The sequence below is a fragment of the Stegastes partitus genome, unplaced genomic scaffold (genome assembly GCF_000690725.1).
Source record: "Stegastes partitus isolate 25-593 unplaced genomic scaffold, Stegastes_partitus-1.0.2 Scaffold929, whole genome shotgun sequence".
Classification (NCBI taxonomy): domain Eukaryota; kingdom Metazoa; phylum Chordata; class Actinopteri; family Pomacentridae; genus Stegastes; species Stegastes partitus.
In genome coordinates, this window is record NW_007578660.1 from 109886 (window position 1) to 124131 (window position 14246).

The window sequence follows — 14246 nt, forward strand, 5'->3', positions numbered from 1 at the left end:
TAGCCCAGCCCCTCTGCTCTATGTCGACAGCCCACTCATCACATTCAAATGGCCCAGTGGCCCACACACACACACTCACAAACACACACACACACACAGCAGGCTGCCTCTATGGAGACTGTCTGCCACCGTACAAAAGACACTTTGTTATAACAGGAGCACCATCCAACTTTCAGAGACTTGTTTCACGTGTCATGTTGATTGTACGGTGACACTTTCTTGGCTCGTATTTAAGATTTAAACATCAAGAAGCTGCACTTTGAAGACGGCCTCTGCCCGCCTTGCTCAGCTAACAGTGCAACGTTCTGTACTGGACGCTGTGTCCATACACAGGAGAAAAAAAAAACGAGCGCTAACTTATTGTTCACAAACAATAGGAACTTGCTTCATTGGTTTAAATTACACCTGATTTTTCAGGTCGGTTAATCGTGGCTAAAAGAACTCACAAGTATATTATTTGGAGATGGAATGTCAGCTAACCTGCTTTTTTTTGCCCCCAATGAAATGAAATAGTTTCTCATTAAGGAAGTGAGATCTTATTATTTTTTGTGGTTTTGTATTTTTCCGTAGCTGCATGATTGGAACTAACCTGTTTAAACTTATGGTAAAATCAGTTCAGCAAAATTGTGAAGAAATATGATTCCGATCATTTAATCGTAACGTTATCTGATTTTCAACGGTCATTCCAGAGATGCCACAGACAGAATCCCAAGTGCTAATATCTAATTAGGTGCATTAGATGTTTGGATCAGTTTCTAATTCCAGGTCCGTAATCTCACAATAACATCTGTCAGGAACTGATCTGAAGCTGCGACTACAGCTGCTTCTGGTTTCGGTTTACAAGTTACATCAGGTCAGACTGCTTGCTATTCTGTAGTCAAAATCCCAATTGGATGTGATCTTTCTGCAGTTATTGTTCATCAATGGCAGGATTCTATGTGGACAAGAAAATGCTGAAAAATGAAAAACATCATTAGTAAATCTATAGCACACAATATGCACTAAAACATAATGTTGTTCTTGTTACTAAACCTGTATTTGATTTAGTCCTTGATCGTATATTATATTTATTGTTTAAGGATATATATGCATTGTCCTTCTAGAATTATATTGGTCTTCGTCATATAGTTTATTAAGTTATAAGATATATGGCTTTGCTGCAGTGCGGTGCGGTTGCATTATATTTGTGCCTGAGCGTGATGCATGCTCACTGTTGTATTTATATGCTGTCATGGTGATGGGAAGACCGGCATGACTGAACCTCATTCCAGAGCTCTGCTTTGCTGCTCTTATATGAGATCATCTTGTGAGTCTCTCCGTCCCACCCCTGACTCATGCTCTGTAGCTTTTCCTCTCCCATTCCAGCAGCACCACCCTTCTCTCCTGAATGCAGCAGATGCTGGGAAACTGTCCCACACTAGCAGTAGGAAACAGATTTCCTTTTTCCACTTTCTGATAATTGGCCAAGAGATGAGCTGTTCCAATTGTTTTTATTGTGCCTCTACATTTAGAAGCATATTGGTTTAAACTGTTCTTATACCCTTGTGATTTACCTCAGATCCTGTGTAACGTGTGAAAGTAACAACACTAAGGGATTCAAATTGGTTTTTGTTATTTTAGTTTTGGACTGCCCATTTGTAAGAAATGATTGCATAATGGAAAGACACATATAGGTGACAAATTAAAGGAAAGAATTTGAATAGACAGCTTACAGGGTGGTGCTTCAAAAAGTGTTTTGATAAATATGAAAATGATATCATGAAAATCATATACTATAGTCTTCACAGTCTCCAGTTGTAAACCCAGTTCAGTATCATTGGCAGTTTTTGAACAGATGTGCTCCCCACTTAACTTGACGTGCCGGATAATTTGTTACACTGAACCAAGTCGACCTTGGAAAGTGTTTGGAAAAGGGCAGACATTTTCACAATTACTTGGCAGGTGTTGGGTGAACCATCCGTCTATCACCATTTATCACAGACTCATGCACCTAAAACACCCCAGTAGCTGCCAGTAGTTACTCATAGCGTGCCGGTTGGTCGGACCAACTGTGGATCGGCCACAGGTGCGTAGCTTGAAGCCTGGAATGATGGATTTTCTCGTCATCGTGTATCAAGCTACTTCAAAAGACAATTTGCCTCCAATTTCATTAAAAAATCCATATCAGGGAGGACACATAGCTATAGTTGGCTATCAAACTGCACTGAAGCTACTCTGGCATGTTGTGATGATCTTCATCTTACTGAAACATTTCCTTTAATTTGTTACCCGTGTGGATGTTGCAAGTAATGTAAAATGATGATGCTGTCAGAGTGATAATTGTTGATGATTATAAGAGAACCTTAAGATACACTCATATCTGTCTCCAGTTGATAATGTGACTGTAATAAATGTCTAGATATGGCTCTGAATTTAAGAAGATTAAAAAAAAAGCCTGAACTCTCAAAGTAGCCTCTCTGTACAGTTGTTAGCTCTTTAGTTATGCACTGTTTTAGACATGCACTCTTTTCAATTCATCTGACGGCATCTAAATGTGTCAGTTTCATGTCTGAATAAGCACCTTGGTCTCTTTTCCGTAAAAGCTGCAGCAGCAATCCCACTATGTCAAACCTGGTAGCATTTACATATCACTTTCAACACAGATCAAGTCTGAATTGCATGTGTTAATGGTAAGGAATGCAAAAGACGTCACTAAACTTAATGTCCAATCTCACGGATTTGGCAAATATTGCATACATACCTTGGCTCTCTCCATCACTGTTGTGTGTTTGTCAGATTGCTGCCGTCAGAAAAATTGATATAAATGTGACTAATGTCTGAATGATAGAATGCCGTCACTGTGCCAGATTGATGAAGCCAGAAATGTTACATATCCCATGTCTGACGAGGGTTTTTAAAGAGTGGAACTACTGCAAAATATTTCAGTCTGGCTGAAAATCGTGACTGTGTCTTGGATGATGTTGAAAAAACATCACAATCTCTTACTTTGTGTTGTCTATATTTACAGTGGATATTTGTGAAATTAGTGTTTTTTTCACATTTCTGTTGTGCAGTTTTTTTTTTCTTCTTAAAAACAGAAAGTTCCTTTTGTTATGTCAAACAGTGTAAATACAAAGGCTTATCTTATATTATAGTCTTTGATCAGTAATCTGAATGACAGTCCAGGGAGGAAACCAAATTTCCTCACATGCAAAAATACTCACTTCAATGTGGCACTTGCAGCTGTTGCACATATGGAGGCTATTGGATTGTTAGCAAGTGTGTGTGTCTGAGTGCTAGTACCGTAAGTGTGTATTTATGTCCCATTAGCCATCATTAATGCTTCCTTCTTCCCTCTGCTTGACTTGGCTCAGTGCCTCTGTAGTGAGAGCTCGTGGTTCACCTTCATCCTCCATTTGCTTTTCATCAAGGGTCATACAAACGTTTCAACTTCACTTGTGGGTACATTGAGCAGTACATCTGATTTATCTCTGGTTCAGAGCACTGTAAAATCAGATTATCTGGCAATGTGTTCTATCAGTATGTTTTGTTGCTATTGCTGTATTTTTAAAAAGTGACAACAAGAGCATTACATTCATTCATATTTGCACACAGCTTGTTGTAATTTAACTTGAAGTAGAGGAAAATGAAAAGCTGAAATGTACATGCAGCTGTGGTTCATATTGTACCCCGTCAGTGTCGTGTATATTCTGCTTATGCTTCTTCTGCAGCACTTTCAAAAAAGACGCTAACAATAAGATATCTCTGCACAGATGCTCAGACATTGCTGCCTTTCTCATGGTTTCTTTTTTACTTTAGCCTACAAAAAAAAAGCAAAGACTGACTGGAAGAGCTGCTTTGAAGGCTTGGCAACCTGTTTCAGTTACTGAGCTGTTCCAGTCGCATACCTCCAATGCTGCCCTACCCTTCTGAGAAGACAGACTCTAGTATTGTCACTTACAAAGAATGACAATCATGCATTTGCAAGTGTCTTGTGTTTGTGTTTACCACCTACCCAATTACCATGTCAGCAACATGCCCATTAAAACACATTAGATGAACCGTATCGAGTCACCAGCAGCGGTCTCTGTTGTAATAATGTGCAGACAACCTCTACAAACCTGCAATATGTTTTTGACAAGGATGAATGGTTAAGTGTTAGCATTTTAGGTTGCTATAGGTTGCAACATAGGAGTTGTTGAATGGTTGGTAATGTCAGTCTGTTGGGTGTTCAACTTATTCAGTCTAGACTCAAACGTTTCAATGACTATTGGCTGGGTTGCTGTGAAGTTTTGTGCAGATACTCATTGCCTCTCTGACTTTTCCACCTGCAGCTTGGCATTTTTGTTTGTTAATGCAGATGTTCCCAAACTTTTAAGCCTCATGGCTCATGACTTACACTATCCTGAAGTGTACAAATGTTGTGTGCAGCGACGCATACATCTTAATAGCCTTATCCAAACACAGACATAATAACAACACAAAAGAACACAATAGCACAACCATAATGCTATTTTAAAGGAATTTGATATAGAATAGCAATCAAAGTAATCTCCATGTCTAAACTGCAGCACAAAGTAAACATACAGTATGTAGGAGCATCAGACTCATAAGTGATGCTCTGTGTGCTTTGAGAAGCGGCATTTACTGTAATTTTTTTTTAATCTAATGGAACAGTTGTGCCTAAAACCTGCTATGTATAAAAGTTTGATTTCTGGTAATCATCTCAGGGATGTCCAATTCACAATTTGGTGACCTCTGTGTTTCTGATGTGTCTGATCTACTGTAGGATGGATTGACATTAAATGTGATATGCATGGTGCTCAGATGGCCATCCCTTCAGGTTTCACTTCTTTTTTTTCACTCCCCCATTACTTTAGATTAAAACTCAATACCCTCAAAACTAAACCAGCTTAGCTTCACTTTGCGTTAAACACTTGACATGCCATCGAGCTAAACATACTAACATAAGGAACATGTTAAAGGTTACCTGCTCAACATGTTAGCATTTTGCTCCATGCACCACTGTGCAAACATGCCGTAGCTTAGGTGCGGAAACACTCAACAAAAGAATTTTCTTTGCAGCTTTTCAAAGCAAACATTGGAATAATGAATGTGTGTGACGCGTTGTTCATCCTGTTGAAACGTTGCGTGGGTCTTAAGTAAGCTTTGGCAGACATTTTTCATTTTGATTTGCTTATTTGCAACCAGGATCAGACACTGCTGTGCAGGAGACTTACTTATTTCTGTGATTCATGTCCAGCTGGTGCTGTTTTTGTAAGGCTCACCTTAAGAATTATAGTATTCAATGAAAGTGGAGCATTTTCAATCAGAGGCGTAAGATTGTAGATCATTGTACATAGCGACATAAGGTTGCATTTTAAAATCACACAGCCTTGCACACAAAACCAATCAATGGTAGATACAAATGCCTTTGTTTGCTGAGCTGGTGGTGACACAAGACATGTGCAATGAGAGCCGTTTATCAAGAATTTCAGCGAGTCCTTGTCACTGGCTGGAAGGTTGAGGGCTTTTCAGTTCAGTCTTTATGTCTGTTTTTATTTCCCTCCCATACGAGGTCAAGAGGATTACATAGGCTGGATTTTGATTGCTAGGACTTTTTGACTCTGCTCTGCTCAGAATGTGGGGATATTTTAGGCCTTCTGACATAACAAGGATGCCAAAGGGTGTCACTGCCCCCCTGTGCCAGATGTTCTCAGGAAAGCGACAATTCTCTGATTTAAAAAAGCCTGTGAAAATGTTGTAATCAAAGGTCAGCATGAAGTGCTGTGGACTGTCCCGCCACTGGTTGAACTGTCAACAGTCTGGGAGTCTGTTGAAAGTCATTCAGTAACTGGGTCAGTGCATGCCAACTCACTCAACCCTCCCAGTTCAGGTCATGGATTTTCTCGAAAAAAAATCATGTGAAAACTTCTATTAACGTTTACAGGACCTTGCAAGATTCTAAAGCCCTACCCCTAATACTTTTTTTTAGTTATCAGCTTTTAAAGTTTAGCACTTGGAATGTAATTTCATAACTTTTGCGATTCCTTGCATCTCATAACTTGCTTGTTTTCATCTTGATTGGGTTGACATTTGTGAACAGCCACAAAACCTTCAGGGTACTTTCCACTTAGTTCTTAAAGTTGTTACTGGGTGTTTTGCAATAATTAAATTAGTAGGATTCATAGTTTTCAACTGAATGAAGAATCTTCTTCTTTTTTTTTAATTAATACTTTTAGTTTTTACTTTTTTGCATCCAAACTTTGAAGCTATGTAGTATTAATGTAGTACTATTATACCGAGAATTTATTTGGTAGGTATTCAAATTTTGACTGCCCCACATATTGATAAATATAGCAAAATAATATCCATAGAAAACTGTATTAAAATTACACGGAATCAAAATGTGGTGACAGGACAGTAAAAAATAAGCAAGGTATGCATTTTTAAAAACGGAAGAGTCTTTGTTTTGGTAGAAAATGATTGATTGCTATTATTATGAAACACTAAGTAACCGCGGTTTAGTTGCAAATAGTTCTTTGGCTTTAGTGGATGTTCAGGACAAAGTAAAAAAACAATGAGCATTTAGTAAGGCTTGAAATGTAGCCAAACTTTAAATAATCCTAAATAAAAAAAATTAAGATTATAGCTTTAGGATTTTGCAAAGTCTCATTAATTTAATCAAAGTCTTTACACTGTCTTTTTCAAGAAAATGCATGACATGTATTCAGAGGCTTGGATGCGTTAACATGAAATGACCCGACTGCTTCATCGTGTGTAAATTCAATCCTGTGCAACATAATCACCACAACTAATAACCGTCTATTTTGGGGTGGATGGGTCAGACTCATAGCAGAAAACAGACTTAAAGCCCTATTCATAAATCCTACATAAACTACATTCCTCTCCACTACAAGCATGACTTTCCTTCAGTCGTCTTTGTTGCATGTTGGGAAACGAAGGATGTCACCTGAGTGGCACAGATTATGTGGCCTGTCGTTGGAGGGGCAGCATGGTTTAGGGTTGGAGCTATTTATAGCCGTGCACATGTGCTTTGCTGAGGTCTACAAATAAGTGTCTCAGGCTGCCCGTTAGAACGCTGTGCTGGACTCCTGACTAGCGTTGTGGCCAGGCTGCAGCCCGGGTACACACACACACACACACACACGCCACAAACAGTGTGCTCATCGTCTAGTTTTATACAAGACTGGCTGCTACGTGCAGTGATTTTCAGAGCTGTTTGCTCTTATTTTTTGTAAGAAACTACTGACATAAGCACATAACGCTGTGCACCGTAATTACAACACGTTTAACTGTCTATCTTGGTGTAAATTTGCACTTGTACATTTTGCACCCAATGCTGTAATGTCAGTGAGTTCAAACGTAACATGAGAAAGTGGTGTTTGGTCAGGCAGCCCATTAAAGTCAGAGGTCACAAGCTGTTGCTTAACACATATTTTATGTTGCTCCCATGACCTCTGGTGGATGCGAATCATCTCACCACCTGAATCAAAAGAGCAACCACAGAAACATTAAGACTTAATAAATGAAGTCGCAGGCTATTGTTCCCACAAGGAATCATTTACTGTATGTAGGTCCTATTGGTTTGGATTTTTGCTGTCACAGAAAACCTTTAAAATGAAATCAATATCATGCATTTAGTGTCATTTGCAAAGACACATTATTGTATTGAAAAACGTTTTTGTTGAGGGTGCCCCTATAGCTCACCTAGTTGAGCAGGCGACCCATGAACAGGGGCTGTAGTTCCCCGGCACAGAGGTCGTGGGTTCGACTTCCGCTCACGACCCTTTGCTGCAGATCTTTCCCCATTCTTCTCTCCTCTTTCCTGTCAATCTCTACTGCTCTAAAAATAAAGTCAAAAAGCCCCCAAAAAATATGAAAAAAAGAAAATGTTTTTGTAGAGTATCCAAGAAGGTGCACCCACTCTCTTTTAATTATGCACCTCAGCAGTGTGTTTAGTTTTGTGCTGTTTATTAGTGGTTATGGGTTTTTTCAGAGACTTCTTTAAAGTTTTTATTCTGAGGTTTTCCCCTTAAACTTAAAAGAACTGAAACTAGACCGTAAATTCCTCACTTGTTTATTCAGTGATGATGATTTTTTAAATTCAGGTTATGGGGTTCATTTTTGGTTTATACCAAATTTGTATGTTGCTGTCAGAATTACAGCAGATGTTTTCATTCACTTGTGAGACTTATTGGGGAATTTGGTCCGACTGAGAAATGTATGAAACAATCTGAATAATACTATATAATGATGCAATAATGAATAAAATACATGTCAGCACAATCAGCCACAGTGTCGTGTTGAAGCAGGCATCTGTACTGTACCTAATTGGATCAGATATGTAAGATAAAGTATGGGAAAGTCATAAAACAGAGTTGATCAAGCAGTTTATGTTGCGTAACATCAGGAGAATGTGTGTATGATCACGTTAGATGTGACATCATGTTGTTGTTGCAGTTGGAGGGACAGAGTGATCTGATCTTTACTGCTTTCATGTCAGGACCAAATACACTTACTAGTATTTTAAATCTGGCAGAATGACACCAAATCTGACATCATACCTACTTTGTATTCTCATAAGATCCTCAAGAGGGCACCATAATATTAAACTCACTTTCATGTTTTTTTTTTGGGAAGCACAGGTACAGAAGTTGCTTGACACACAGGACATTCAACTCTGCTCCATAGTTCTGTGTCTGTTGGTACTGTGTTTAAACACAGAGTGCAGAAATAGTGGAAGACTGCTTATAACTCCATCTGGCATTGGCTGATTTTGATGCCAGTCTGTTAAGCGTGTCTGTTATCAGTAAACTGTACAATAAGCGAAGATCAGTTGCTGGGTACTGAACATATTCTCATACACTCTTCAGCTCCTGACCTTTGCTTTGAGCTGAACAGATTCCTGGAATACTTGCCCAGCCAATCTATATTAATGAGTTTTTTTCTGGAGAGGTTTATGCATTATGCAGCAATGAGCTTCAACATTAGTATTACACACCAAATCAGTGTCCTACTACAGACTGTGCTGCTTTATTTCTCTGTGAATCAGCTGCACGATACATCAGCGGCGACGCGGTGGCACTGCTGGGAAAAGGCTCCTCAGTGCATCACACTTTCAGTGTAAAGACAAGCTGCTTTCCTGAGGATCCTTTCATTTACTCTAACTTCCATCAATTTTAGGGACACATTTTGGTCAGACGGATGTGACAGACTGAGGTTCTGTTTGATGTTCAGGCTTCTTGTCGGGCCTTGATGTGTAGAACAAAATAATTGTCAAACCAACCCACTTTCCAATTCTCCGCTGCTTTTACACACGCACTATTTTTAGATGAACTAAATGCAAGAATCTGCAGAGAATTCAGTGACAAGGCTCTTAAGGTGCCACTATTATTCCAGAAATGCATGCTTCAGCCTTAGCGATTCTTCAGAAGGAATTGTAGTAAAGAAAAGACACTGTTAGCCCTTTCACTTAAAATGCAAACAGTGTAATATCACTATAAGCTGCTGTGCCGATGCTATCTAGTCATCTTACTGTGCCCACTTACAGTGATTTGTCCATTATAGACCTCTTAGATTGTGACAGAGTGACAGAAATGAATGCTTGCAAGTGTAGTAGGCAGGTTTCTGCAGCACTGAAGTATCATGTTTTGCGACAGGAGCACTTTCATTTTCTCTCTTATATAACTTTATGATTCAGTGGGACAATGAAACAAGTGTAAAGTTCCACTGTATACCGAGCTACTTGCCCTTTTTGGTATTTTTCATGTCGTATCATGATGGGTGTTGATCGTTATTTGCCTGGATGAGTTCTCAGTCGGTTTTGCTGGTGTAAACATTGTGGTGAGTCTTGGCAGCTGCACAATAGAAGGATGATTATGGGGGAACTTTTGCACCCTTGAAAATTACGATCAATAGTATGTTTATATTGCTCAATATATATATTTAATAAGATATCTGCAAAAATCCAGTGATGCATGCTGCCTCAGAAATGATGGCTCATTGCTCTTAAATTACATCTTAAAGATCGTATTCATAAGAAGCTGGAAGCGTCCTGAAACATGTTAACAAGGAACACTTTCTTTTTTCTTTTTTTTTTTTTTAGTAAGGAACACAGATTTTTTTTTTCTGTGGTTTCAAGGGCTGCTGCTACATAAACACTGAACGGCATGGAAACTCAAATTAGCAAGTAGCCATGGAAAACCTGACAGGACTCGCTTTGGATGCTTGATGAGAGAGGGAGTCTCTGCTGCCCTAGAGGCTGGTAGGCAGGCAAGGAGGCAGGCAGGCAAAGAAGAAGGAGACTGCTTCTGCTTCCTCAGTCGCTTATCCACATGGCATCCGTCTACCTGAGCTGCGATCCTTTTGACAGCCCTCAGGAGGTAGCGCAGAGGATGAAGCACCTGCTGAAAACCGAGCGGGATCATAGGGCACACCTGGTAACTCTGTTGTGCTGCATGGGTCAGTATTTTTCTTAATGCTTCCTGTCATTCTCCTAAATGATTACTCATGCCTGTGCTTGCTCACTGCTAATGGCAGCTAAGATATCCTTGAGCAAAACTTGTTTTGTAATCCGCGCAGAAGATTAGCATAAGGCGGGAGGTTATCTGTGTTGATAGTCCTGTGGTCAGAGTTCAGGGAAGCGCTAAGTCCTCCACAGCGCTGTTGGCATTTCCAGTGGAATAGATGTGACCTGGTCGACAGATGTTGTTGTTGTCAGTTCTATCGATTGTACATGTGGGTTTTTTTTTTTTTGTCGTTACTGAAGATAATTTGGAGGAGTTGTGTCTGGCAGACTGAGAGACGTGGAAGCAGTGAAATGAGTCACATCTGTGGTGACTGGCTTGAATCCTGCTCTGGTCTTGCAGTCTTAAGGAAAAATAAACCGATCCTAGATACTGAATGGTTGGTTGTTCAGAAAACACAGTCGTACAAGTGTACTTTTTTTTGTTCTTTCTTTACGATGCTACTGCTGCAACTATAAAAAAATGATTTTTACGGTAAAAATGTATTTCACCAGCTTCCTTTTCGTCTTTAATTACATCCTTTTGCGTCCTGATGTCACCTATGTCACTGGCTACAGGAAGTCTGGTTGCTGTGGTGATGCAAAACAGTAAAGCATAATGTAGTAAACAGCATATTGGAGAGAGTGATGCTATTTCAGTCTCTGGGAAATGGTATCCTGTGTTTGAACTACTGGGCCTCACTCTGGTCTTCATACGTCCTGAGTTTTGTACATTACTTTCATTGAAACTATAAATCTGTGCTACTCTGTCAATCTTTAATGGTATTTTTTAAAAATAAAAGTGCACATTGATAGAGTGCAACAGAAAACAAAATATTAAACTAAGAAAAATAAATTCCAAATGCGTCAAACTCTTAGAGCAAATCTCATGTTCTTATTTATAAAAAAAAACATAACCAATGCTCTTTTCTTTCAACACATTTTTCAAACTTTTTTTTCCTCATTTGAGTCATGTTACAGTGTCATATACCCGCTGTTTGTTTCTGGACTCCAGTACCATTAAACACAATGCAACCCAATCTGTTACCTAACACGGGTACACGAGGCAGAATCAGGCTTCTCTAATGGCAGCCTTCACAAAAAATAGATCTTTGTTGCCCAAACACATTTGTGATGATTGCTTTATAGTGTGAAGACAAACATTCATTTTCTGTGTTTTCTTTCTCTCTAGATGAAAGAGACAGAGTGCAGAAAAAGACCTTTACAAAATGGATAAACCAGCATCTGCTGAAGGTAAGAATCAAATGTGTGATAGCTGTTTGCCACAGTTTGTGTTGTACACTATTCACAACATTCCACAATTATCAAAACCATTTTCTGTAACATGAAGAATCAATTACTGGCAGACTATTACCACTCTTTATGTTGTGTACTAACATGCTAACATTCCTCCCTGGATATTAGTACGGCCTGTTAAAAGTCATTTAGCGTGGCGTGTGCTGCTGCACTGTTGCAGCAACAGGTTACCTTTTGTTGACTCAGGAATTTGAAATGCTTACTGTGGTGTTTTATCTCTCTGTTGCATTTAATGAAACACTTTCGCAGACAGACAAGCACTGGCACGTCTAATCGGATACGCCTTTGCAAAAATGAACCTGGGAAGTTTATAGGGCTCATTCATCAGTGGTGGTGCATTAATCACTACTATTATCACTAAAGTCACAGTTATTTCGTGCCATGTAAGGCAGTAACGTGCAGTTCTGTGATGTATAATTTCTGGGGAATTCTTTCTTTTCACTGTTATTTAAGTTCATGAAAAAAGAAAAGCAATAATGTTGACACCAGATAAGAGTGTGCACTGCTCATTGTTTCTGCAGATGCATTCGGTGAAGCCATGTCTGCTGTGAACTGGATGACTTCCAGGGCATCAGTGACTTGCAAGATGAAAAATGAAAAGCAGCAAATGTGTCTGAGCTAACAAAAACATTTTCAGCAAAATAAACAGGCGTCTTAGTTCTATTTAATGCAGCAAGTGAGAGTTACCAAACAATCAATGATATAAGTTTGGCTTGTTGCATATTTGCTTCAACAAGGACAGTTTTCAGCAAGTTCATAGTTCTTGCATGTGCAACACCATGCAGCAAACTAAAACACTCCTGTTTATTTTGGGAGCACAAACATTCTGTCTATTTTCATGTCTTTGAAAGCTGATTTTCATACCATAGTTAAATTAAAAAATGTACAGCAGTGCTGTGAAGGAAATTCAACTTTTAGCCACATTAGCAGTGTGGGTCTGAGGAGGGCAGTGTTGATCCAGACTAAAATATCTCTCCAACTATTGGATGGAATGCAATTGAGATTTTGTACAGATATTCATAGTATATGAAGAATAACACCCGCTGACTGTGATCATCCCCTGACTTGTCATCAAACCTCACTTGCATCCCAGAGTTTTCCCTTACCCTGTGAAAACATCTCCTGGGTGGATTGGTCCAGCATTTGGCACATTTATGATCCCCAACAAGATGAGTCCTTCTACTTTTAGTGATCTAGCACCACCATGAGATGCAGTGGTTTTGAAAGAAAAAATGTCCAAACAGCTATTGCAATGAAATGATGAAATTTGAGAGATGAATGAACTTTTTATCTTATGCATCTTCATGTTGAAAATATTTCCGGCAAATCTAGCGACTTTTCCAGCAACCTCTGGTGACTTTCTGTTTGGTGCAAATTTAACAAATGAACTAAGATGGCAAATATAAACTGTTGGGCACATCTCTTGCCTGTTCATTCAGCTGGTGACATTGCTGGTAACAGAACTGTATGGCAGCCACCCCCATTACTTTTGTTGAAAAATGCAACTAAAGTGTCCCATAGCTGATGACTGATTGGCCTCTTTTTTCCCTCTGCCATGTTATATTTATTATTTCATTGTGAGGGAATTTTTGTGTGCTTTGATCATCATCTGGAAAGTTTGTTGTATGCTATTAACTTGTCCTAAAAGGCCAATTTAAGGGTCTCTGACAGTTTGATCAATCCTCACCTGATGAGGATGGGACTTCCCAAAGATCAACGCTTATGACTAGATAAATGTGATGTTAAACCAGATTGTGTTTATTTATTCAATATGAAAATCATTACAAGGATAGATGAGGCCCTAAGGGGCTACTGATTCCACATTCAGAAAAGACTTGTTGCAGCTTGCACTGGAGCATTATGTAAACTTTGTCACAATCTTGGCAGCAGAAAGGTGGAAATAATATTTTCCATCTAAACTACTGCAATAAAGCATGTCCCATGCAATAAAGCTGCAGTTAGCAACACCTGTAAGTTAGTAAAAACCAGGAAATTCTCTCTTTTATTGTTGTCTGAGCTTGAGTTAATGGTTTAACTGGAATATTTACGTTTTACTTTGTGCTTGACAGTCAGGCTTTAGGCCTCTTTGGCTCATTGTTATGTCTGTTTCAACGGACCTCACACGTGGTCCACGAGACATCAGAGGTGCTGAGTAATATTTGGGGATGTGCTTGGCTGACCTAATAACATAAGGGTGCAGGTCTATTTTGGCTCCACAGCTGTGGCGGCTATCTGGGATTACAGTGCTGAAAGCCCTGTGTGAAAGCAGGTCAGCGGGCAGAGGGGTGAATTCAGAGAAGCGGTATTTAGGACAGGAAGGAGAGGTGGCCCTGCTGCAAGGAGAGAGCATGGAGTTGTTAAGTGCCTTGTTCAAGTGTTTAGCCATGGGGTCATGGTGATACCCCACTCAAACTCACTACTG

General features: G+C 39.4%; 1 protein-coding gene across 5 annotated transcripts in view; it reads left to right on the plus strand.

Annotated features, from left to right (window-relative positions):
* dst (dystonin) overlaps positions 1-14246 on the plus strand; it is a 109289-nt gene that overhangs the window by 11108 nt on the left and 83935 nt on the right. For 4 of the 5 annotated variants that reach the window (XM_008294015.1, XM_008294017.1, XM_008294018.1 and 1 more), the window contains one exon: positions 11700-11761. In XM_008294015.1, the coding sequence (XP_008292237.1) occupies positions 11700-11761 (62 nt within the window). Of the gene's footprint in view, positions 1-11699; positions 11762-13187; positions 13193-14246 lie in introns of those variants that run through there. The other variant, XM_008294020.1, reaches the window with a different exon arrangement.